Raw genomic sequence first — 24,390 nt, 5'->3', positions numbered from 1 at the left:
TTCCATAATTTGTCAACTGCGTTTTCCAGATGGTCACTTTCAAGATGGCTTGGTACTTCATCAGTTCCCAGCTGGCTACAAAGCCCCTGAGGTCCCTTTCTACTCCATCAAGTGGGCAGTGATGGGTTCACCTGGACCTGTTTGGGAGAGAGACGTGTGTTGGCTGGAATATGGAGACGTGATCACTGACGAGGCTGGAAACGAACTTGGATTTGGAGTGGTAAGAAATTAATAAAGGCTGGGTTTCACTAGTGACAGATGCAGGGTCAGAGTCATAAGTGATCTTATTATACATTAGAATTACTTTGAAACATGTGATTGGTCGAGAGCATTCAGTCAATATACAGTTACTGTAGAATTTGAACTTGACATGATAACCCTGCAGATATTGGGTTATCATGTCGAGTTCAAAGTCTGCCTAGTTTCCAAGCCCCTGCCTTGAAGTGCTGTCAAACTTTTGAAAATTTGTCTGAACGATTCGCCTCCATTTCCGAAGAGGAATTGAAAGTTTTGATCAAGAACAAAGATTCTAAAAACACCAAGAGAACAACAAAAACAAGTGTAAAAATTCTAAATAATTCAGAACCTGAAGGAACCACATAATAATGTGCACATTTCAAATTAAAGCCATTTTACATCAGATAAAAGTCTTCGTTTGCAAATAATTTTTTGTTTGAAAACGTATAATATTAAAACATGATATCACATGAATTATCAAAACCTCGCGTCTGTGTTATCTGTCAAAGCCTTTGGCTTCGGCAGATAACTTACACAGACATGAGGCTTTGATAATTCACGATATCATGCTCAACCTCATCCAATAATTGCTTATTATTTTGCAGTACTAGTTAACTGTCAGTATATGAAGAGCATTTGTATACAGAGTGAGCATTCTAATTATTATAAATTGAAAAGTTGAAAGCAGTCAGCGTACCTTCTGTCAGATGTGCTTACATGTAGTTGTCCTTTTGTCATCATTCCATATTAATAATGTTTGAATCTAACTTTTGTTATTCTTTCTTGATTATTGACATAATGTGAGTCACTTAATTTTCGCGTCATGTTATGTTTGGGGCACTTTTTGTTCGCATCACTATGTTTTTTTGGAATCGTGTAATTCGCGCAATTAACGTGTCGCGAAAATTTCATGAAATAAGGTAACTATTCTATTATTTTATTTATTATGACTTTTAATTTATTATTAGTCAATTAATTTTCCCACTGTCATTTACTCAGGGATCTTCAATTACCAGACCAGAGTGTCCCACTCTAGAGAATCACAAACTTGTCCGAGCTGAAATTTTGCACACAGGATATGTTTTTAAACATCGTGTTGATGACCCAGGATACATGGATGTGAGTGCTAGCTAGTAGGGGATAATTGATTTATTTTACAAATGAAATTACTTTCAAATTAATTTCATTGTTAAGTCACACATCAATGCTTTAAAGGTACATGTATCACACAGTGACACCACAATTATAACAGTTACTGTTTGAAAAATATATATTTCATCCTAATATTTTTCTAATGAATACCAACAGATATATATTTTTACCATATGAATTTAATGACTGCAATGTCTAAATACAGTGGAACCTCGATTTAACGAACCTCTATATAACTAAGACCTCGGTATAACCAACGATTATCTTCAGCCCGGCCAAATGTACAGTAAAATGTATGGAGCAGTACCTCGATATAAAGAACCTCAACATAACGAAATCCTTGTTTTAACGAACACAATCCGGGAGCCCAAACGTAAAATGTACCTCGATATAACGAATTTTAGTTATCACGCGACAAAACATGAATGTAAAACAGACCAACAAGGATGAAAATACTTTAATCCTAACAGGAAAACAACTTCAAAGACATATGCCCATACCAACGTGGAAATTAAACGTTAAAGCACAACTGGAATTTTTGAGAGGGGTTCAGACAGTTCAGAGCATTAAATACTGGGTAGTGCAACGTCACAGCGTTAAAAACAATTATTAACTATACCTCGATATAACGAACATTTTGGTTGTTTTTTCCGCAAATTCGTTATATAGAGGTTTTCGATATAACGTACCCTCAATATAACAAACAAATTTCCCCAGTCCCTTGGCTATTCGTTAAATCGAGGTTTCACTGTTACCAGTCTGACACAAAATGATTGTTCATTACGTCAAACCATGCTCGGGATTTTGTGGGGCACACGGAAGTTTTGTTCAATTGAAATTTGTCTGGTCATAATCTACTGAAATTTATGGCTCTGCAAAAATATGAATATTAAGTAAAGTCGGCGTTTGAGCCTAGCTGCCCATCCGGCCAGGGCCTTTCCTGGTTTCAGTGGCATGAAGTGACTAGGAGTATTTCTACCCCAGGGGGGGTACTCCGTCTTGTAAATGACGGGGATGATCGAATGGAGGCAAAACCCAGGACCCAAAAAATCCCTAAGTCTTCCGACATTACCCAAAAAAATCCCTGGACCAAAAATAACCCCCAAAAAAATCCCTTGTCAAATTACCCCTAAATTGCCAGGAGCAGCAATAACAGAACACAATAACGCTTGTTTTGTTTATTCATCATACCATAAAAACGCCAAGGCCGCGCCAAGGCACTTTATTTAGTTTTTAATACCCAAAAAAATCCTCTATCTAAATCAAGTCACCCAAAAAAATACTTGCCAAATTTTCCAACCCAAAAAAATCCCGGAATCGAAAATTTCAACCCCAAAAAAATCCTTCGATCGTGCCCATCATTTACAAGCCAGAGTACCCCCCCCTGGGATTTCTACTCCCCCTAGATGCCATGCTAGTCCATTGCAGAGTTACTCCAACCCCAACATTAAATTTGCCGGTACTCATTTATACGCCTGGATGGAGACAGACACTGTAGTCTGAGTAAAACGTTTTGCCTAAGAACACAACACAATGACCCCGGCCAGGGCCTAACCCAGACCCCAGATCAATGCCTCCCACTGAATATTAATGAAAATTAAGTAGACTACAGGTTCACAATTCAGTATGTCACTGAGATAAATAAAAAGTTGGAAAATTTATTATATAAAATAATATTGTATTGTAATTTATTCTTTTGATAAATTAAGAATAAGACACGTGAGGAAAAAGTCTTATGTGATAATAAAAAATTTAGTAGTGTTAAGGTGGCCCGAACCTTTTTATTTACGTGATGGTTGCATTTTTGAATCACGCTTTTTGGCAGGAAAGATTTCACCGATTTCTTCGAATTTTTGCGTCCTGAAGAAAAATGTTCGAATTTAAGGAAAATGGCATTCATTTTCTAGTCGGAATAAAAACTTGTGAGATGTGAACATATTTTCAAAATCAAGTTTTTACCAAAAATGTCTATAAATGTTGAATGCCATTTTCCGTCTTCCAAAAAGCACGATTCAAAAATGCAACCATCGTGTAAATAAATAGGTTCGGGCCACACATTTTATTTTTCGTTGTCAGGTAATTCATGTTATTCAAGCTGATCCTAAAGGCTGGATCCCCAAGTGGGCTGTGAACATGTTTGCTTGGCAGCAAGCATTGAATGTTGCACGGATAAGAAAGATCATAGAGGTACAGTACAATAAAAATGTGGCTAAATTTATTTAGGCTAAGTTAGGGACTCAAACCACAATGCTAGAAAAATTAACTGCAACATAATATATGTGTACTGAGTGGATAAAATCAATCCAATCCCTCTCCTTAGCATGCATGGTTGTGCAAGAAGTGACTAATTTTATCACAGGCGGCCCAAGCTCTCTATCAGATTACCTTTGGACGTGACTCTTGCTTACGAGCGGTGTTGTGTTACAAAGATTCGAATTATAAGGGTTTGTATGGGAAACAACGGTTTTGCTTTAAAAGTAAAAAAAAATGTATATTTTGTGAATAAAGTTGACTTACCCTGATTCGTTGTTTCATTCTTTGTTGTCTGCCAGCTTTTCAGGTCGATCCAACGCGTTTTCGGCGAGTTTTCGTTATTTAGGTGTTCCACTGCTAAAATAAAGACAAGGCTGTACACTGATTTCCGGAGTGCCCGCCGCTCGAAGCGAATAAATCCTCTGAAATTAGTCCTGTCGACCCAATTCCTCCGCAGAATCAAAGAAGAGATGTTGAAGTTCCATGTCTGTTCACTTGATTCGCAATTCTGCGCTCAAACGCCTTCGCTACGAAAGCTTTTTTCCGAGATTGCTTCACTTCACAAATTCGAAATAGCCGCGTCCAAACTGGCGTGGACGTTCTCGCGGCTCGCATAGCATGTTGGGTGACTATAATTAACCCGACGGGGGTGGACAGCATCGATTTGTCGACAGCCAATCCAGAATGCACCCAGGGTCCCCACGTGCTTTATTTGTCAACCCACGGCGAGGCGCTTTGTTTTCGTCGACCAATCAAAATCGCGCCGAGTCGTGTTTACAAAATTAAAAAAATAACGGCTGAGAAAACGTATTTTCACCTGAGGAATCTATCGATCAGTGCGAAAAAGCGATCCATTCCGAAGCGATGACTTCTTCATCGTGGCACTGGAAGACATGGTAGGTTAAACTGTTTTCTTAACGCAAAAATTTATCCACAAAGCTGATGCTTACGGCTTTTGATCACATAGAAAAGTGAAATCTAATTATGAACATCGGTCACGTATCTTGTAGGTTGTTATCAAACTTCGAGCACTGCGAAGGAAAATTGTTAGCAGTTAGAGAGTTACTTGCCGACGGAGAGAAGTTGAAAGAGAACGTTCCCTGTAAGGCAAGTTCGTCTTTGTTCGGCCTTTTCATAAAGCAGATTTGGGGCGAAAAAGTAAAGCTGGTAAAACGCGGTTCGTCGAAGCAAGGACGACAAAATTTCTACCTTGGACTCGCAAGGAAATCCCCAACAACGACAGAAGAAAATCAACCCATCGCCGAGACACCGTTAAAACCCGGATGGCATTTGCTGAATGATCAAGGAGGACATTTATCGTTCGTAAGATATGAGCCCTGGTCATTCCGCAAACAGAGAGTTGTAACAGAGGTAAGGGTGGCAGACTCTGTCTCTCTGACATCACATGGATGCCAAATCGACCTGACAAACTTCTTTAAACAAGAGTGTTTGGAGAAATTGCCAACAAGTAAGCGGATTGAAATTATTTTAACTTTCGTTGATACTTCTAATTTGTGCCTTGGGGTTCCCATCAAAGAAGGAGAAGTGTCAAGTACAATAATCCCCCATGAAAGTGGTGATTTGGCAACAACTGAAGCTACAGAACGCAGGGCTTTTTCTTCAAACTGCTCAGTACTTGCTAGTGCTGGGCAGTGTTGCTCCAACTGCAAGAACCTGCAGCACTTGGAAAAAAAAAGAGAGAAAAGAAAACTCGCAAGCAATGGTCCCAGTCCCTTCACCAACAAGCGCTACCTTTCAAAGGACGAAGTTGCAAAGCAACTGAAAATAGAAAGGCAAGCAAGGATTAACGCAGAGCGAAGAGAAACGTACTGGAGGGAAAAGTTTGAGGCACAATGTATCGAAATGGAGAAAGATGACCACACAGATCTGTGCAAGATGTTTGAAGATGTTGGTGATCACGTGCCTGAAAGTATGACCAGCCTATGGGAACAGCAACAGAATCTACTGAAATGCAAAAGTAAAAATGCATACCGATGGCATCCAAAGTATGTAACATTTCTCGCATGTTCTTAAAATCTCAATAGGTCACAATATAGCAATCATCATGCTAGTTTTTAATAACATAGAATATTTCATTGCTAGTCATGCAAGCCTCTCAATATCAACACCCCCTCCCATCCCTTCTCTTCCTCAACACACAAGCACTTTATTGAACCCCTTGTCATATATCTGTCAATATTTAATGATTTACGTCCATGTTGTATTTATTTACAGGATCATGAGATTATGCCTGGATCTTTACTGCAAAAACCCCTATGTGCTTGATCCACTACGTCAATTCATTATTCTACCAAGCAATAAGACAATAAGGTGAGGAACACTAAATTATACACATGGAAATGCATATTACACATTTTTAATATCAAAAATAAAGTGACTACATGCTCATGATCATCCAGAAGTACCTTGTTGTGCATGCAAATACTTCATGCTGCTTAGTAACTTCAGGAATTAACATCATAAAAGTAATCCGAAATATTAATGTTGTGGTTTTGCATGAACTGTAACAATTAATTCCCAAACTTTAATTATCCCTTACAGTGAAATGTTTATAAAACTAAACCTAAACTTCTAACTTCTACACTATTCTTTAATTACAGAATGTATAAGAACAAGGTTAAAGAGACTCCGGGGTGGAATGAAGAGGTACTCATGTGGTGCTTGAATGCTGCCAAAGAAAATGGCTTGAAGCCAGGAGATTTCATGGGTGGTTTTGCAATTGATGAGATGAAGATCCAGGTAAATATGTTACAGTCTTGTAATGTACAACATTAGATAAAAAGTGATAAAAATTAAAAATTTTTTTTATCCCTTTCAATTTTTTATCCATAGGAGAACCTAGGGATGACATCTGAAAATGGGAAGCATAAGCTTGTGGGCTTTGTTGACCTTGGGATAGGTCATGATATCATGAGAACTTTGTCAGGTACATACTAGTGTTGTTTCATACAACCTCTTTACTCCCCTTTATAAAAGGAATAGAAATTACTTAGGTTGGGGGTTCTCCAGACCAAAAATTTGAAATAAAAGTATACAGTTTAACTGGAATTTTCAGAGGAGTAGGGATTCTTATTGAAAATTCCTTCTGTGGGGGAGGTTTGGAAATTGTGTTATTCCAGAAAATAGCCATATCCCTCCCACGGAAGGTTTTTTGGTTTTAATACCCCACCCCTCTGGAAATTCCAGATAAGCTCCATACTTCCCTTTAAAAATTTAAGCTTTCAAGACCCCTCACCACCTCAGAATTTCAAATGACCTTCCATGAGGTGGGTATGGATATTTTCTGAAACTGCACATTTGATGGAACTACACATTTACAAAATTCAATATTTAAACAATTTTCATTTTCCTGACATTTTCAAAACTTGACATGTGTATAAAATTAAAATCTACCTGACTTCGAACTAAGCATTTTGCCCGTACATTATATTATTTTCAATAAAGTATTGTCAGTACTTTTATTCTTTAACATATCATTTGTAGGTGAGGACAGTGAACCAGAACTTGCAACACATGTGCTACAATTTGTTTTCCTGAGTGATGGTGGCTTCAGGTTTCCGATTGCGCAATGGCCATCGGCAAACTGCACTCCCAGCGATCTATACCATCTGTTCTGGGAGGGAGTCCTGAAGATGTTAGAAATAGGATTTGAGTAAGTGGATATTAAGTTAGGTATTCAGTTATCTCTATACAATTCAAAAAGTATCATTATAGGGTAAAAAATGTGCATACAAAGCTAAACTACATAAAGAATTTGCTGGGTACAGTGCTGCTGCAGTGCCCCCACTCCTTTATAGTCTATTTCTAGCCCTTTTTTTTTTTGGGGGGGGGGGGGGGTTGTAACTCATATAGCTTGAGTTGACAAATATTTAGTGCCTGCTTACAATAAAAAAGACTGGGTGTTTAAAAGCTCAACTGGTTAGAACAGTCTACATAAAGGGTTTAAAAATTAAAGATGAATCAATGTTAATTGTGAGTCTTTATTTCTAACTTAGGATATACTGGTGTGTGCTTGATGGGGCAGACTGCAACAGGCAGTTCATTAAAATTCATTTTAAGGGCAAGGACCCTGCTGATAGCAAGTTTATGACCACCAATATATACACCGGATGCCCGATGATATTTATCATGGACCCAAAGGTAGTCTATCATTAAAATTGAGTCTTGTTATTGTATCAGCCCAATCTTAAAGTGCTCATTGTAGAACACTAGGACACTTATTCATTCGTCTGTTCATTTGTTTTTTCGTTCATTTTTGAATCCATCCATTCACTTAATCTTTTGGGTATTCTATCAGCCCATGGCCAGCAGTCAGTCTGCTTGTAGTTATTTATTTATTCATCCATTCATTCATTCTTCGTTGTTTCATCCATTCATACACCAATGCATTAATAAATTTTTTTGGTCAGGGAGGGGTGGAAAAGGGGATAATTTAGGCTGAAAAAGATCATGTACACCGCTTTATAAAATCAAAATTTTTCTTATGTTTACCCCTTACAATACTGTCAAGTCTTCAATCAATAAACAATCTCAGTTATTAATATTAAAACAGCTTAAGTCTTTTTTGCAGTAACACCTTTTATATATTCAACAGCATAACATTAAGAAAATCCGGAATAACATCTACAAGAGCAACAAGACTGGAAACCCAAGATGCCTCAAAATCGGAGAAAAGCCAATCACCTGGAAGCAGTTTAGAAGTGCCTTTGACTGGGACCAGCAGAGCTTCTCGCTCCCACTGCACGAGAAATTAACCCAGCAGCATTTAAACCTTGATTCAGCAAGCATCATGAGAAACAAGCTTGCAGAAGATGTATTAGATGCCAAGATGTTATTTTTAATGCAGGTATTTATTTTATGCCTTGCACGCTTCATCAAATTCCATTAAGAATTATAATGTTTCTAACGACAGAGTTTTCTACTGTTAATTATTTCTGTCAAGAATGCTGTGTTTTCTGCTCCCAAGGTTACAGTACAAAATAATACAAGATACAGTATTTTAAAACCTTTTTAGCACACAAATGTTTCCCAAACAATTTAAGATTAAATTTAACATTATTTACCTTTCATGAGCATGTGCTTTTCTCATTGTACTTTAATCCTCTCTCTGCTCTGCAGAAGTACCAGGAACACCTGAAAAGGACCCAAAGTGATGTAGATGAGTTAGATGCTGTTGTCGAGATCCTTCAGCACACTAGCGAGCTTGTGAGCTTATTTAACGATAGGCTATACATCAATTCCACTGATGACCCAAGACTCCACAAGCTGAACAAGTTCTACAACTGGATGTGTCAATGGGCCAAAGAAGCTGAAGGAAACAACAAGAAATTTGTCTCTTCCAAACTGTGGTTTGATTTGCAATCAATGTGTCTAGGTTTCCAGTCTCTGGTCCATTACAAGCTGACTAGATTCCCCAGCTCATCAATTAAACCTGCCATTGTAAATCAAGACTGTGTGGAGAATCATTTTTGCCAGATACGTTCTTGCAATGGTCAGAATGATAATCCCACATTCTTACAGCAGCAGTCGACACAGAACTCCATTAGACTGGGCCAAACAACTATTAGTCCCAAGAGCAACGCATCCTGTGACAGCACCCATGTGAACAAGCGGGCATCAATAGAAGGAATGTCAAATGGAAAAAGTGACTAAATTGACACATTTCTCTGAAACAAACAATTTTTTTTTCATCTTCTTTATTAGTTTAGACTATCTAATACTGAAGGGGCTATGTTATGTACAGTATTTTAGGTAATTTCACTTTTTCTTTAATTAAGAACTCTAAACTTCAAATTGGCAAAAATCACTGCCAGTCATTACAAACAAACACTTGAAAAAAGTTGTGCGGATATTTTTCAAGTCTAATTGAACGCGGTCCGTTTTAATCTGCGCAAATTTTGCCCATCCAAGCCCCTTTTGGCCTTTCGATGCTGTGTTGCCAGTCAAGCTGATCTTGTGATATTTTGGTTAATTCTATGACCAGTTGGTCAGTGCCGAAATTGCCTAAAATTATGTGACATAGCGCCTTAACTAAGTTACGGTATCATTGGAATTAAATTTGACTTAAGATTTACCTCTTGAAAGCCGTAATCTTATGTGTCCATCGTCAGATTCAGATCTTTCTGCAACCCTGAAAACCCTGTCATCCACTGGGGGTGTGAATGGAATGAATGTGTGTTGTTTGATAGCAGTCAGAAGGGCTTCGGCAATAACTGTCTTTGTAGACCTTGCAGATACTCTGATATTATAAGCTTCACTAAGTGCAACCAGTTGTGATTTGTTGTATGCACGACTCAGTGGAGCAGTCCCTTGGTGCTGCGTAACGAAGGCAATAAGACGACCATGAACAACTTTCTTATTGTCACTTCGATCACGGAGAATTTCCTATCAAAAGAAAAAAGAGTAATTATAATAACATTTGTGTCTCAAATCATACGGTCATTTCAGCTTAAAGAGAGTGAAAAGAAATGATAGCTGAGCACTGCCTGTTGATATTTCAAGATGGCATTTTCTTCATTTTTATTATTGTATTAAATTGTAAATTGTAATCATGTCATTGATATTTTTGAGATTGTGGTTTGAGAATCTTCATGTATATATTATTCATGTATATATTTACCACTTTGAAACAAGATCCACTCTATCTTTGGAGCAATGTGAAAGATAATTCAGGCCAGAATAGTTTTAATGACATGTAGATGTTTTGGGTTTTAGTACATGTCCATTTACAATACAGCATATCATCACAAAAGTTAGAAAAATGTAATGAGTGTTGTATTTAAGCTTATGCTTGTGTAGTTTATCACCAATGTACAAGTAGTGTACATGTTTGTGTATATTTTGTATATATACAATAAGAGATCTGATGGAATTTTTTTCATGTAAATAATTATTTTTTAAATAATTTCTCGATTTTTAGGCTTAAGTTTTATATCAAGGAATCAATATAAGTCAAAATTATAAAGAGCTTAGATCAATCGCAAAATATATAAAAAAATATAATTAAATTTTTGGAACAACAAATTAGAATAATGATAATAAAAGAAATACCTGGAATGGGACACTATCACTTTTCTCTTTTTTCTTTTCTTGCCTTTGCAAGACTCGTTTCCGTAGTTCCACACTCTTTTTCACTTGGCATTCTCTGCGAAAATCTCTCAAGAACTGACACGCTCCCATGTTCACATAGTAAAGCAATATGTCTGACAGAAGCTTCTCAATGAGTTCCTGAGGAGAACAAAAAGAATTACCGATATAAATGATGATTGTTTTACATTGAGATTTAAATTGTTTATACTCACAATTTTGAAGATTTACGTATGTTCTGGATCGGCAAAACAAGTGAGAGTCGCCATCTTAATTTACAAGTACATTGTAGTTCCCAGTCTTTATCCTCCATACATTAATGGGCGTCTACCGTACATGTGCTTGTCTCTTTCTTCATTATTTTATTTTAATATATTATATCCAGCCAAACAGAATTTTTATTGTAACTTAAAAATGATTAAGAAAGCGATTTCTTACCTTGTGCTTACAGATATCCTCATTTTCAAAGCACTGTAGCCAACTCGTCTTCAATTCTTGATCAGCTTTTAACTCAACTAACGCCATTTCAACCATTTCTTCCCGCGCTTTTTTCAAAATGTGCAAATTGAGTAATTCCACTCGCCTTTTCTCTAGTTCCATAAAGAAAATGTACGCCTGGTCTGAAATGTGAAGCAATCCTCTTTCGCGGTATTGTCTCCCTTCTGTCACTTCTAGCGTTTCCGGGAACATTGAAGTTTCCTCCAGTTCCGAATAGGGTCGGATGACGTTCTCTTCAAGCAAATGACAGGCTATCTGTTGGTTCTCAACTCTGGCCAGCGTGGAACTGCACTTGGTGAACAGATTCTTTTGAATGTATTTTCTGCAGCGATTTAGAACCTTCCTCACAGCCCAACCCCCAACATGTCGTACTTTTGATCGACCTACTCCGCTCATTTCATCAACATCAAAACGGACGGCCTCCTCCTGCCTTTGCTGATTCACGACAGAAACTAGCCCTTCCATAAATTCCCAGTGCACCGAATCTGCCATCTCAACTGCCACAGCCTTTTGGGGAGGTTGGATTTTCGCTCCATCAAATAAAGCACAAACATAGCGTGAAAATTCAATGCCGTTTAAAAAATCGTGCCGACTGGAGCTCACCTCAGTAAACCCTTGACGGCCAATTTTAAAGACAATCTCGTCTGGATTGTCGACAAAGTGGCTTTCTACCATAAGGAATGAATGGAACCAAACTATCTTAAGAAAACATTTAACCTTCTCCAAAGAACTTTCATTTAACAAGCAGTCAATTGCTTTGTTCTTCTCTTCGCGAAAGGTGGAGACAACATTCTTTGACTTCTTCGATGACAAGATATTCAGTAATCTCGTCAAAACCTCTTCAGAAGGAGTTGCGAGACTAGACTCGTGTGTCAGCAGCTGGTGGTAGACTTCCATCAAATCCATTGGAATTGCTGTTTCGTCGTCTTCAAATGACGCTATTGCATGACCATCAAGCAGTTCCCGGGGAAAAGAGAACGGATCACCTTCTTCTTCGCGATCTTGGTATCGATCTTTAACGGAAAGGAAAATATCAGGATTGATACTTTTGTTGCGGCAGCATGTCAGGCCTGCAACTGGAGCATCGAGATGTTTTGAAGTACAAATTTCTACTGCTCTCCTTTGTGGTTTTAAAAGCTGTCGAGGACTAAAATCCAGAATCTGGATATGTTCAGAAGATTTAACTCTGGAGACAGCAACATAAATTAATCCAGAAACGTACTCGCGTGAACAGTGTACAATTGCAGAAGGAAGTGTTAGTCCTTGCGACTTATGGCAAGTGACGGCATAAGCCAATACGAGGGGAAACTGCTTCACACTTCCCATTTTGTGTCCTGTCCGGTTTCTCTTTATCCAAGTTTGACGCGAAATCTCCACCTCGCCAACACCTTCAAATGAAACCAGCAGAGCATCACCCTTTACACCTGTGAAGACACCCACGCTTCCATTCTTAAGATCTTCTGACATGTTCCACACAAGCATCACCTTACATCCGCGCTTCACTTGCAATACCGCAACCCCTGGCCAGCTCATGCTGCTTGAATTTTCATTTTCAAATGACGCATTAAAGGTGAAAAGTTCTCCTGGTAATCTGTCCAGTTCCTTCCTGTTCATCAGTGCCACAGGTATTTTGCGGAAGAATATGTGAGTGGCACTTTGTTCCAAGTCGGCAGGCAAATTTCTCTTCAGTGAACAGATAAATTCCTCGGAATCTTTTGAACATTGGCCCAGCCTTATTTCAGAAAGAGCGTTGAGTAAAAGTTTCTCGTTTTCAGATTGGCGCATCACTTCAGTCAATGCAAAGCGATGGCTTATCGCCAAATCAAACAAAGGAGACTCGAACATGTAACACCCTTCGTCAAAAATGTTAGGTACAGGCTGTAACTGCAGGAATTCTCCAACAAGGATAAGCTGTTTTCCCGCAAATGGGAAAGTACGATGTACCTGATCGGCTGCAAGTTCATGATGGAGACAGTTCACGAGCTCAAACAACCTTTGACTTGACATGCTTGCCTCGTCCCAAATTATAACGTCGACCGCCCTAACGCGATCGCAAACTAAAGAGTTGGCGATAGATCGCTCGAGCACTTGGCGCCATGGCAAATCAGCCGTCATGAGACCATAGTAAGAGTGGACTGTCGAAGCTACTCCACGGTCATATACTTGACAAGATATTCCACTTGAGCAGACTATACCAACGTTTCTACCATTTTCATTTGAAGCTGCGATTATTCGCTTGACCACCTCACTCTTTCCCACTCCAGCTTGACCCGTAATCAGAAGGTTATGGCCTTCGGCGGCAAACTTTACGATCTCTCGCTGATCGTCATTTAGTTGAATCCTAAAAAAATACCACGAGAAAATTTCGAAACCATTCATGAGGACCCGCACGCCTTAGCAACCTGCGATAGTGTCGGCCATGGGTACATTCAGTGCACCGATTTCGCAATAGTAAACAATAGGCGTGTTGACAGATCTTGCAATTTGAAGCTCGGTAAAGCTCGCAGGAGGAGTGCAAAACATCAGTCACAACTCATCGCTTGACAGATGTAATGAGATGTTCGCCGAGACTTTCGCTATAAATAACTTTATGAATCTGCAGGATTCGGCAATTAAAGTGATGTGGGGAGATCGTATTTTTTTATTAGCCGCGCTATCCAAGCAAAGTCAATATTAAATATGAATAACAAGGATCTAAAGTAATAATAATTGACGAACAAAAAACAAAACAAAACACCAGAAAGCATATAACATCAAACATTTGTAGGCGAAAAATAAATTTAAAATTAATTCCCCTGCTTTCAAGAATGTAGTCCGCAAAACTGGGCCACAGCTTCGTTTTCGTCGCTTTAAAATTATGCTCTTGAGCACTGTATCGCAGAATGAGAAGACGAAAAGCTCCAGATTTTCTTGGACTGAAGCTACGCGCGGTCTCGTAAGATGATGTTGTCAACACTTATACGTTACGTGGATCAATTTTCGTGTCTGGCGGTAGAATAAATTATGTTAAGCGGCGCGCGAACTCGCTTGGCGGAAAAAAAGTCAGGTATGTCACTACAAACATATTTTGATTTGAGAATTGTATGCTTCAATAGCACGATGGTCATATCGACATTGGTCAACTGAATCGGTCATCATTCTAACGAAGTTGCATGAAGCGGCCTGGACCGGGCGCCAGGAAGATACTTCACATAATATGCCAAATCGTTCATGTTACTGGCGCACGAAAAGAGAATTGTTCTGTCGGTAGTAGAAAAGGTTTGTTGTGTCTGTTATGCAAAAGCACCTGTATAAGCTTGCCTGCGGATTTTCTTAATTTTATGTTTCGATCAGATAGAATGGACCGGATTGAATGCACTGTGTCCAGGTAAGTCTGTTCCGTGCTTTGTTTACAACGTGGTCAAACCGAGTGATGCGAAAAGTCAAAATCGAAAATATCGATGATTGCGAGAAATTCAATTATTTTACTGTTACTAAACCAACTATTTCATTACATTTATTGGGGAACAAACAATTTGGTTGTCAGAATGTGGGGATATTTGATAATGCCATACTGTTCTACAACTCCTAAGTGCAAATATTTAACAACTGCAACAGAAACACTAGGTGGCACGCCCGTGATTCTGTGAGTAAGAACGTTATGGCATTATGAAACTTCCTGCATAATTTTCCAGGTTGTATCCAACTCTAAATAGTTTTTTAAGGGGTAGGGAGAATTGGGCGAACAAACAATTTGGTTGTCAGAATGTGGGGATATTTGATAATGCCATGATTTTCTACTAAACTCCTAAGTGCAAGAACTGCAACAGAAACACTAGGTGGCACGCCCGTGATTCTGTGAGTTTATAGAACGTTATGGAATTATGAAACTTCCTGCATTTTTTCCCGATTTTTTTCAACTCCACGAAGGGGTTTTTCACGCGGCAGGGGGAATTAGGGTTGTCCGAATGTGGGGATATTTGATAATGCCATGATTTTCTACTAAACTCCTAAGTGCAAGAACTGCAACAGAAACACTAGGTGGCACGCCCGTGATTCTGTGAGTTTATAGAACGTTATGGAATTATGAAACTTCCTGCATTTTTTCCCCGATTCTATTCAACTCCACGAAGGGGTTTTCACGGGGCAGGGGGAATTAAGGTTGTCCGAATGTGGGGATATTTGATAATGCCATGATTTTCTACAAAACTCCTAAGTGCAAGAACTGCAACAGAAACACTAGGTGGCACGCCCGTGATTCTGTGAGTTTATAGAACGTTATGGAATTATGAAACTTCCTGCATTTTTCCCCGATTCTATTCAACTCCACGAAGGGGTTTTTCACGGGGCAGGGGGGATAAGGGTTGTCCGAATGTGGGGATATTTGATAATGCCATGATTTGCTATTAAACTCCTAAGTGCAAGAACTGCAACAGAAACACTAGGTGGCACGCCCGTGATTCTGTGAGTCTATAGAACGTTATGGAATTATGAAACTTCCTGCATTTTTTCCCCGATTCTATTCAACTCCACGAAGGGGTTTTTCACGGGGCAGGGGGAATTAGGGTTGTCCGAATGTGGGGATATTTGATAATGCCAAGAGAGCTCTCTTGATAATGCCATAATTTTCTACAAAACTCCTAAGTGCAAGAACTGCAACAGAAACACTAGGTGGCACGCCCGTGATTCTGTGAGTTTATAGAACATTATGGAATTATGAAACTTCCTGCATTTTTTCCCTGATTCTATTCAACTCCACGAAGGGGTTTTTCACGGGGCAGGGGGAATTAGGGTTGTCCGAATGTGGGGATATTTGATAATGCCAAGAGAGCTCTCTTGATAATGCCATAATTTTCTACAAAACTCCTAAGTGCAAGAACTGCAACAGAAACACTAGGTGGCACGCCCGTGATTCTGTGAGTTAGGACGTTATGGCATTATGAAATTTTTCCCGATTTTATCCAACTCTAAGAGGTTTTGTTTTTAAGGGGCAGGGGGAATTGGGGCTGTCCGAATGTGGGGATATTTGCTAATGCCATGATTTTCTACAAAACTTCTAAGTGAAATCGGCATATAATTTGGTAGTTCGAGTTTGCGGAAGAGATTTGATAGTGCCATGATTTTATATTGTGCTTGTTAAGAATGCACCTTTTTCTTGCTTTTCGTGCGAAGACATTTAGAAAATTGATCGCATGAAACATGTTTTTATATTAATACAAATAAAGGATCAAAAGCCCCTTTGGGCTCAATATGTCGTGTTACGTTTTTGGCGTCTTTTTATTCGTTATTCCATAACTTGCTGGGTAATTTTCTGGCGCACAGCTAACTTATTCGAGGCGTGAAAATTCATAACACAATACTCGCTATTCTTGTACACACCAGCTCACGACAAGCTGAAAGAGTGTCTGCATTTAATAATGGATGGACACCTTAGCGACATGGACAGTTTTTGATACGCGCTTATAAATAGCAAACAAAAACATTGCGATATCTTTGATCGCTTACTGTGCAGTTTGTGTTTCATGTTTACGTTAGCGGGCGCTCTGCTTGCGGTTATTAACGTGATAGGTCTGTTATCAGTCAACATAAAAGGTTGTGACTACGATGAAGACAAAGAAACTGAAACTGAATTAAATACGTGAACATCTCGCATTGAAGAAAAACGAAATCAGTTGTCACTGAAGCAAACACAGAATGAAAACTGACATAGCGAACAATTGATATAACTACTATCGAATCAATCCTCAAATTAAATTTTTCCGGCGTTGTTTTCCAGAAAAACTTACAATCGCGGCTTCACGCCGTGCCGCAGTGACTTCGCTGCGTGAAATGAACCAAAGTGAACGATAAACAGATGTAAACATTGTTTTAAATGATTTTTAGAACTGTACACTGATCAGTATAATCCGTTATTATTCAGCTATCCCTGCTTTCTCTGTTAACAAAATAAATAAAAAACCAAATAGAATGCAAGCTGTGATTACGCTGAAATTGTCAATCAAGATGAGATTCACCTCCAACTGCGAGGATTCACACATTTTTGCGATTCTGCTATATAATTACATATCGCGTCTGTAGCAACGTTGGCTTCCAACAGCGAACAGAAAAATGTCCTATGCGGGTCCTCATGCAAACGAGCAAAATTACAAGGTGCGAAAACCACGTGCGAACTTATGAGAAAGTAAAAGGCAAAGTAAGCGTCAAAAGCACAAAATATACCACACAACTATGTACTTACATCGCGAAGCAGAAGAATAACAACTTTTATACTACATGGCGCTTAGAATTCCTTTCCTACGAAAAGCGAAAAGATTTTCCGACATCGCTGCTACGGGTTTCCTCTGATGTTATGATAAGTCTCACATTTTGTAAACACGACTCGGCGCGATTTTGATTGGTCGACGAAAACAAAGCGCCTCGCCGTGGGTTGACAAATAAAGCACGTGGGGACCCTGGGTGCATTCTGGATTGGCTGTCGACAAATCGATGCTGTCCACCCCCGTCGGGTTAATTATAGTCACCCAACATGCTATGCGAGCCGCGAGAACGTCCACGCCAGTTTGGACGCGGCTATTTCGAATTTGTGAAGTGAAGCAATCTCGGAAAAAAGCTTTCGTAGCGAAGGCGTTTGAGCGCAGAAATGCGAATCAAGTGAACAGACATGGAACTTCAACATCTCTTCTTTGATTCTGCGGAGGAATTGGGTCGACAGGACTAATTTCAGAGGATTTATTCGCTTCGAGCGGCGGGCACTCCGGAAATCAGTGTACAGCCTTGTCTTTATTTTAGCAGTGGAACACCTAAATAACGAAAACTCGCCGAAAACGCGTTGGATCGACCTGAAAAGCTGGCAGACAACAAAGAATGAAACAACGAATCAGGGTAAGTCAACTTTATTCACAAAATATACATTTTTTTTTACTTTTAAAGCAAAACCGTTGTTTCCCATACAAACCCTTATAATTCGAATCTTTGTAACACAACACCGCTCGTAAGCAAGAGTCACGTCCAAAGGTAATCTGATAGAGAGCTTGGGCCGCCTGTGATTTTATAACACATTTTAACCTAACAAAATAATTAATTAATTATAATAATTAATTATAGTGTAATTACTTTAGGGAACTCTAGAAGCCAAGGAAAGAATGGCTCATCATGACAGACATGATGGTATGTTTATCAATTTATACAAGTCACTGCTAGGTGATATGGTTGTTAAGTAGAGAGCAGTTTTCAATTGAGTGTCATAAAACCAAAACCAAAGTAATTACTCTGGCCAATCACAAAGGACACAGACAATCCAGTGAACTAATCAAAACTCGAAGCAAATACATGTAGCTGGCACGAAGCGCGGGAAACTTTCGTGAGAGTCACGATTGGTTTTGGTTATAGTTCTGATTGGTTGAGAAAGTGGCGCGAGACTTTTAAGCCAATCGCTAAGCGTAGTAATGCAAAACCAAAGCAAACGCAATTTACTTTCGACACTTAAGTGAAAACGGCTCTAGAATTAACAATAATAATAATAAAGTATGTCCATGTATAACCCGCACCTTTTCCTAAAAGTTTAAGTCAAAAATTGAGGGTGCGGCTTATCTATGGAAAGGTCTCTGAAAACTGAAAACATGTTGTTGTTCATTGCCTTTTCTTGTTAGCCAGTCACTTCTGATCAATGCATGTCTTTCCTTCACATGGACAGAGGTATTTGTAATTACTTGTAAAGCAAATGGCTGACCAGTTGCAACAACTGCTGTGCCAGTGTTTTGGAACTGTACATGTTTAACAGTAGAACCTCACTTGAACTTCAAAGTTTGTCTATTTTTTTTTTTTCATTTCAAAAGTTTGAGCTTCCACTGCTTATCTATGGGTGCAGCTTATACATGGACTTTTACAGTATCAAAAAAAAGTAAAAAGGGAAAATAAAATGGGAATAAATAAATTTACAGTGGGATCTTCCACTAGGTGGCTCTTCTTAATCCCACTGATTCCAGATCGAATTGGAATTTGGAAGTGTTGGAAAATGATGACCCAACCCATTTTGGGCATTTAGGTTTTAAGTTGGATGCTACCCTTGTGCTGCACTCATGCCAGGGAGCAATTATTTAGAAGCACATCTCCCTTTACAGGGGCACGGTGGCCTATTGATAAGCATGCTTGACTCTGGATTGAAACCATCGCGCTCGAGCCCTGGCCGGGGTCATTGTGTTGTGTTCTTGGACAAGACACTTTACTCTCATAGCGCCATTCTCCACCCTGGTCTATAAATGGGTACCGGCGACATAATGCTGGGGGGGAACCCTGCAATGGACTTAGCATCCTATTCAGGAAGGGATTAGAAATATTCCCAGCCGGCCACTTGATGCTGCAGAAACCGGTATAAGCTTTGGCAAGTGTGGGCACAGGGAGCCCATGCAAGCGGCGTGACTGTTTGTATGTTCGAAATATAAAGAAATGTATAAGGATTTTGAAAGCGTCTTATTATCGTTAACTTATTTCGAGTAATGTCTATGTTTAAGTTCAAAATAAACGTAAACCTACCTCAACTGTTGAATTTTGTCGTTTCTGCGGCTCAAAATGGCGAATTTGGGCGAATTGGAGGGTTTTGCGTTGACTGTTGCTTCACATAATCTTCTTACGTTTATTTTGAACTTAAACATAGACATTACTCGAAATAAGTTAACGATAATAAGACGCTTTCAAAATCCTTATACATTTCTTTATAATTTATTTCGAACATACAAACAGTCACGCCGCTTGTATGGGCTCCCTGTGGTGTGGGTCACTAGGCTTATAAGGCTGTACCTTACCCTCCCTTTATAGGAAGCTGCATGAATTTTAGCTGGCAGTACACATTAGTATGTAATCAATGTGATATTTTTTCCAAGCCCTTACAAAGTACTTATTAATAATTTCACCTAATTGATCCTAACCATTTTTTTAGCTGAAGTCCGAGGAGTGTCGATACCTCATGGTCAAACCCATGCTGTTCACATACAAGTGACAGAATCAATGTCTCGCATCACATTTGGATTTTGTTCAAATCACTATGACATTGGGTAGGTACAGGCTATTGTACATCTTGGTGTAGAATTTTTTAATCGTGTTTAAAGATGAATTCCAGTCCGTACTGCGCAATCCGGCTCGGCTGCAATGTTTATGTGAGCCCACACGAAGGGAATGTTTACAAGCAAAACTAAAAATTCCGCGACAAACTTACCTTTTTCTTCATTATTAACGCCAGATATCCTTGCAGAACAAATAATAACGAGTAGAAGAACCTTGACGCTATTTCAAACCGACGTTTTAGATCATCGGAACTTCTTGAACGAAACGAACTGTAATGGCGGACTAAAAAACGTCATGTATGCTATCACCGAAGTGTAACGTTTCAACGAATTCAAAACAAAAACGTAAACAAACCCCGAGTCTGCGCAGTACGGACTGGAAATCATCTTTAAAGTGCATTGAGCATTTATAATGCAATTGTAGTAAGGACCTTTTTATTATAATTATTATTTTTTGAGCAGTTTAGGTTTGATTGAAATTTTGTGTATATTGACTTTTATATTTATAGGTCTTTATAGTCTGTGCTGTGGCATTCTTTCCTCTTTGTCACAATGAACGTTATTGTCGTGTATATAATTATAGCGTATACTGTTGCAAAGTTCTAGTCTGCGTATAACGTAGCTGACGGGATTCATGACTGACTGCTTTGTTTAAATTTACGGCAAATGGCGGAGTCGAGCTAGCTGTGAAGCCGCGAGGGAATTGGGTCCGAGGAGTCGAGTTGAGTTCCGAATTTTACTTATGGCTGCGCTGGTCGCTGACAGCATCTTTGCCACTCACACACATTGGCTTCCACTGCGATTTTTTTCGCGCTGCGCTAATCCCAGCAGCTACGCAGACTACCATAGTTCATGAGACGCCCGAGTGCTAGCGTTGGCTAGAAAAATGTTGCAGTTTGAGGCAAACAAATTGTGTCCCTATCCATTGCAAGTTGTTTATCAACATTAATTTTTTGGTACATGTGTCAATTTGTTTCAGATGTTATGTGTCAGGAATACCAGCAGGAAGAGAGTGGAGCAAAAGCAAAAGATTTAACTCAAATGTTGCACCTGTGGATGGAATGGTGGGTACACATCTTTGCAAAAATAAATCAAATGACATTTATCCTTATGAGCCGGTAAATTAAGCCTTGTAAGCCCAACTGGCTTATAGCTCTTAGTGCCAAACTCTGGTTTGTATAGCATGACATGGCTATACATCCTCGGAGACCCAGGGGCAGTTAGTGGGGGCGGGGGAAAGTCTATACGGTCGAAAAAAAAATCGGCGAAGAAAAGTCAAGAACGAAAAAAATGGCTATATAGCTAAGAGTATTTTAACCCCCCCCCCCCCCCCCCCCCGGGTGGAATGCTAGTCCATCGCAGGTTACTCCCCAGCATTCTGACATGTTGCCCCAACAATAGCGAAGCGCGAGAAGTCTAAAAATAGAATGCAAATGAATATAACCGCCACAAGGCTCAAAAAACATCAGCGTGTTCTGAGAGAAATAGAAGGAATCTAGGCGAAGTTGTCGTTTCATGTATACTAAGTGTTTTAGGAATACCGGCTGCTTTGAAAAGTGTTTTGGGGAAAATCGTCCACCATTTCGGTTTGTTTGTCTGAGTCTTGTCTGAGTCGTGACGTCACTCGCACGCTTCACTATTTGCTGGTACCCTTTCGATTTCCATACACCTGGTCTCAGTTGTTCAAATAGTGGATAACGGCACTATCCACTGGATAGTGTGGAGATTGTGAAACATTTACCCACTAGATAGCGATTTACTGGCCCCTGGGTGGAGAGGGGCACTGTGTGGTACCTTATTTCATGAACTTTTCGTTTCGTATTGTTCGCGTCACTTTAATTTCGCGATTCTAAAAAAAATCACGAAATTAAAGTGACGCGATCGCGAACAATAAGTGTCGCGAACATAACATGGCGCGAAAATTAAGTGACTCACAAATGTCAATAATCAAGAAAGAATACGTTAAGTACCACTGAAGAAAGGAATTTTGAATGTAAATGGATGTTGTCGTCAATTGACTCAAGAACAATAACTCATGCACGTACAAGCATCATGACCGACATTGTGAGAACTGCTCTGTTGTTGCCGAGATTTGTTCCCGCCCTTTTAACACATTTTTGTTATTGTTCATTTTATGAAGTCGTTTAATTTAATTCAAAAGCATGTTAAATAATATTGCCAAGGAAATGTAAATTGTGTCTTACCAAAAAAACCGTGAAATTATAAAAGTGATTCAAAATACAAAATTTTGGCAAAATCGCGAAATTTAAGTGTCGCAAAATACGCGCACCTCAAAATCGCGAAATTAACGTGTGGCGTAATATGTAGTACAGTAGAACCCCTATTAAGCGGCCACCCTCGGGAAAGTGGCAACTGGCCGCTTAATAGAGGTTGGCCGCTTAATAGGGGTTTGTCAGAAATTAGCATAAGGTCTTTTAAAAGTTTACATTATTTCAATACAAAATAAGGTGAAAAGGAATAACGGAATCACATGAAGACGACAATAAACCTGTGTTTGAATGATTTTATCGGCCGTCACGGTCTGAGCTTGTTGGAAATTAATGAGAATTATACTAGGGCCGCCAAGCGGCCTGAAGTAATAATTCGGATTATATAAACAGACGAAGTGAGAAATATATGAGAAAACAAATGGTAGGAATTTCCCAGTTAGTGCTTCAAACCACTTTTTAACGCTAAAAATAAAAGGGGTACCCCCTTAAAAGCAAAACAAGGGCCTGGGTCTACCCATAAGGCCCTGGTGCCTAGGTCCCGCGGACCCATGATCCTTCGCTGGCTTTTTGACGCCGTGACATAGACAGGCAAAGCAACACCCTATAAATACACCAGGGAAGGGTGAAGGGTGGGAACCTCATATATTTCTCACTTCGTCTGTTTATATAATCCGAATTATTACTTCAGGCCGCTTGGCGGCCCTAGTATAATTCTCATTATATTTCACAGACTCCGTTCGAAATATATGAGAAAACAAATGGTAGTTTTTAACGCCACTTGTATAAGCAATTAAAAAATCATAACACAGCCAGTTTCCAAGTAAACTTAAATGAGAGGAAAAACCTCGATGTCAGTGTAGAACGGCTGTTACATCTACCTTGAGGAAAAAACCTCCATAGCAAGGTTTAAATTAAACATGGGATAACAGTAAAATGTGCTGAATGCAGTTTAAGCACAAGACCAATAGGTCATCTAATGCAAAAAGTAAGTGTGAGAAATTTACTGGCGGCTGCTATTGTAGAAGCAACACACACTAGCATAGCTTTAAAATATGACTGTCTATTCCTGTTGCACACATAAAAATTTTCTAGCCAGCCCACAATGCGTTATAACGGTTTGTGGGGCAGTCTAATTGAAATTAACAACTAAACGGTTGACAGAATGTATGTTCCTAAAAAGATAAAATAACTAAATATCGTTCAAGACATTATTTGGGAGAAAGCTTTTTGCCTTGGTCAAAGACGGGCAAAAAATGCTTCTGTAGGTTTGTCTGAATCGAGCCTGAAATATCAGATTTTCTAAGCATAATATAACATATAGCGAGTAAGAAAGACACCGCAAAAAACTCCGTTAGGAGAGTTGAGGTCAGAGATAAATGTAAACTCAGGGAGAACAACTTCCTGGCTGGGTGAACTTAAAGTGTTAGGGGCTATAGTAGCTTTTTGTAACAATGAATAACGTGTGTACTACCGCCCGAAAACATACACCCATTTGCCGCGGTTTTGCTCAAGGCGATTTCGCCTAGGAACTCCGACAGACGCGGCGCGGGCGGATTTTTCTGGATTTACCGACGTCTGCCGCGGCAAGTGAGGCCGCGGTGTAGTAAGTAATAACGGCAGTTTAGATAGGCTACAGATACGCTTGTGTTATGTTCAAGAACGTAACATTTGCCGGTGTGATACCGTAATCCCTTGCTTGGCAAAAAATAGACGGGTTCCAATAAACTTGGTATACGTGACATACACCAAAATAAATAATTATTATTATTTAAAACGACTTATTTGGATAATTGTGGACCCAGACTTCCCTCTTGCTTTCATAGCAGATCAGTCGTTTTCTCGAAGGAGAAGTTTCATTTAATTTGGCACTGCAA

General features: G+C 39.3%; 2 protein-coding genes across 2 annotated transcripts in view; both read left to right on the top strand.

The window, feature by feature from the left end:
- LOC144665272 (uncharacterized) overlaps positions 1-24,390 on the top strand; it is a 39,443-nt gene that overhangs the window by 9,806 nt on the left and 5,247 nt on the right. The window contains exons 6-11 of the mRNA XM_078526488.1: positions 30-220; positions 1,237-1,356; positions 3,466-3,576; positions 18,345-18,393; positions 20,162-20,276; positions 21,265-21,349. Of these exons, the coding sequence (XP_078382614.1) occupies positions 30-220; positions 1,237-1,356; positions 3,466-3,576; positions 18,345-18,393; positions 20,162-20,276; positions 21,265-21,349 (671 nt within the window). The remainder of the gene's footprint in view (positions 1-29; positions 221-1,236; positions 1,357-3,465; positions 3,577-18,344; positions 18,394-20,161; positions 20,277-21,264; positions 21,350-24,390) is intronic.
- LOC144666508 (uncharacterized) lies at positions 4,627-9,334 on the top strand. Its single transcript, XM_078527931.1, has 8 exons — positions 4,627-5,648; positions 5,878-5,973; positions 6,264-6,402; positions 6,496-6,589; positions 7,147-7,315; positions 7,659-7,803; positions 8,258-8,509; positions 8,782-9,334. Exons 1-8 carry the CDS (start codon positions 4,627-4,629, stop codon positions 9,313-9,315), a joined length of 2,451 nt encoding a protein of 816 aa, XP_078384057.1. The 3' UTR covers positions 9,316-9,334.

The sequence above is a fragment of the Oculina patagonica genome, chromosome 9 (genome assembly GCF_052425735.1).
Source record: "Oculina patagonica isolate OP01 chromosome 9, crgOcupat, whole genome shotgun sequence".
Taxonomy (NCBI): domain Eukaryota; kingdom Metazoa; phylum Cnidaria; class Anthozoa; order Scleractinia; family Oculinidae; genus Oculina; species Oculina patagonica.
This window is presented reverse-complemented; position numbering and strand designations above follow the sequence as displayed.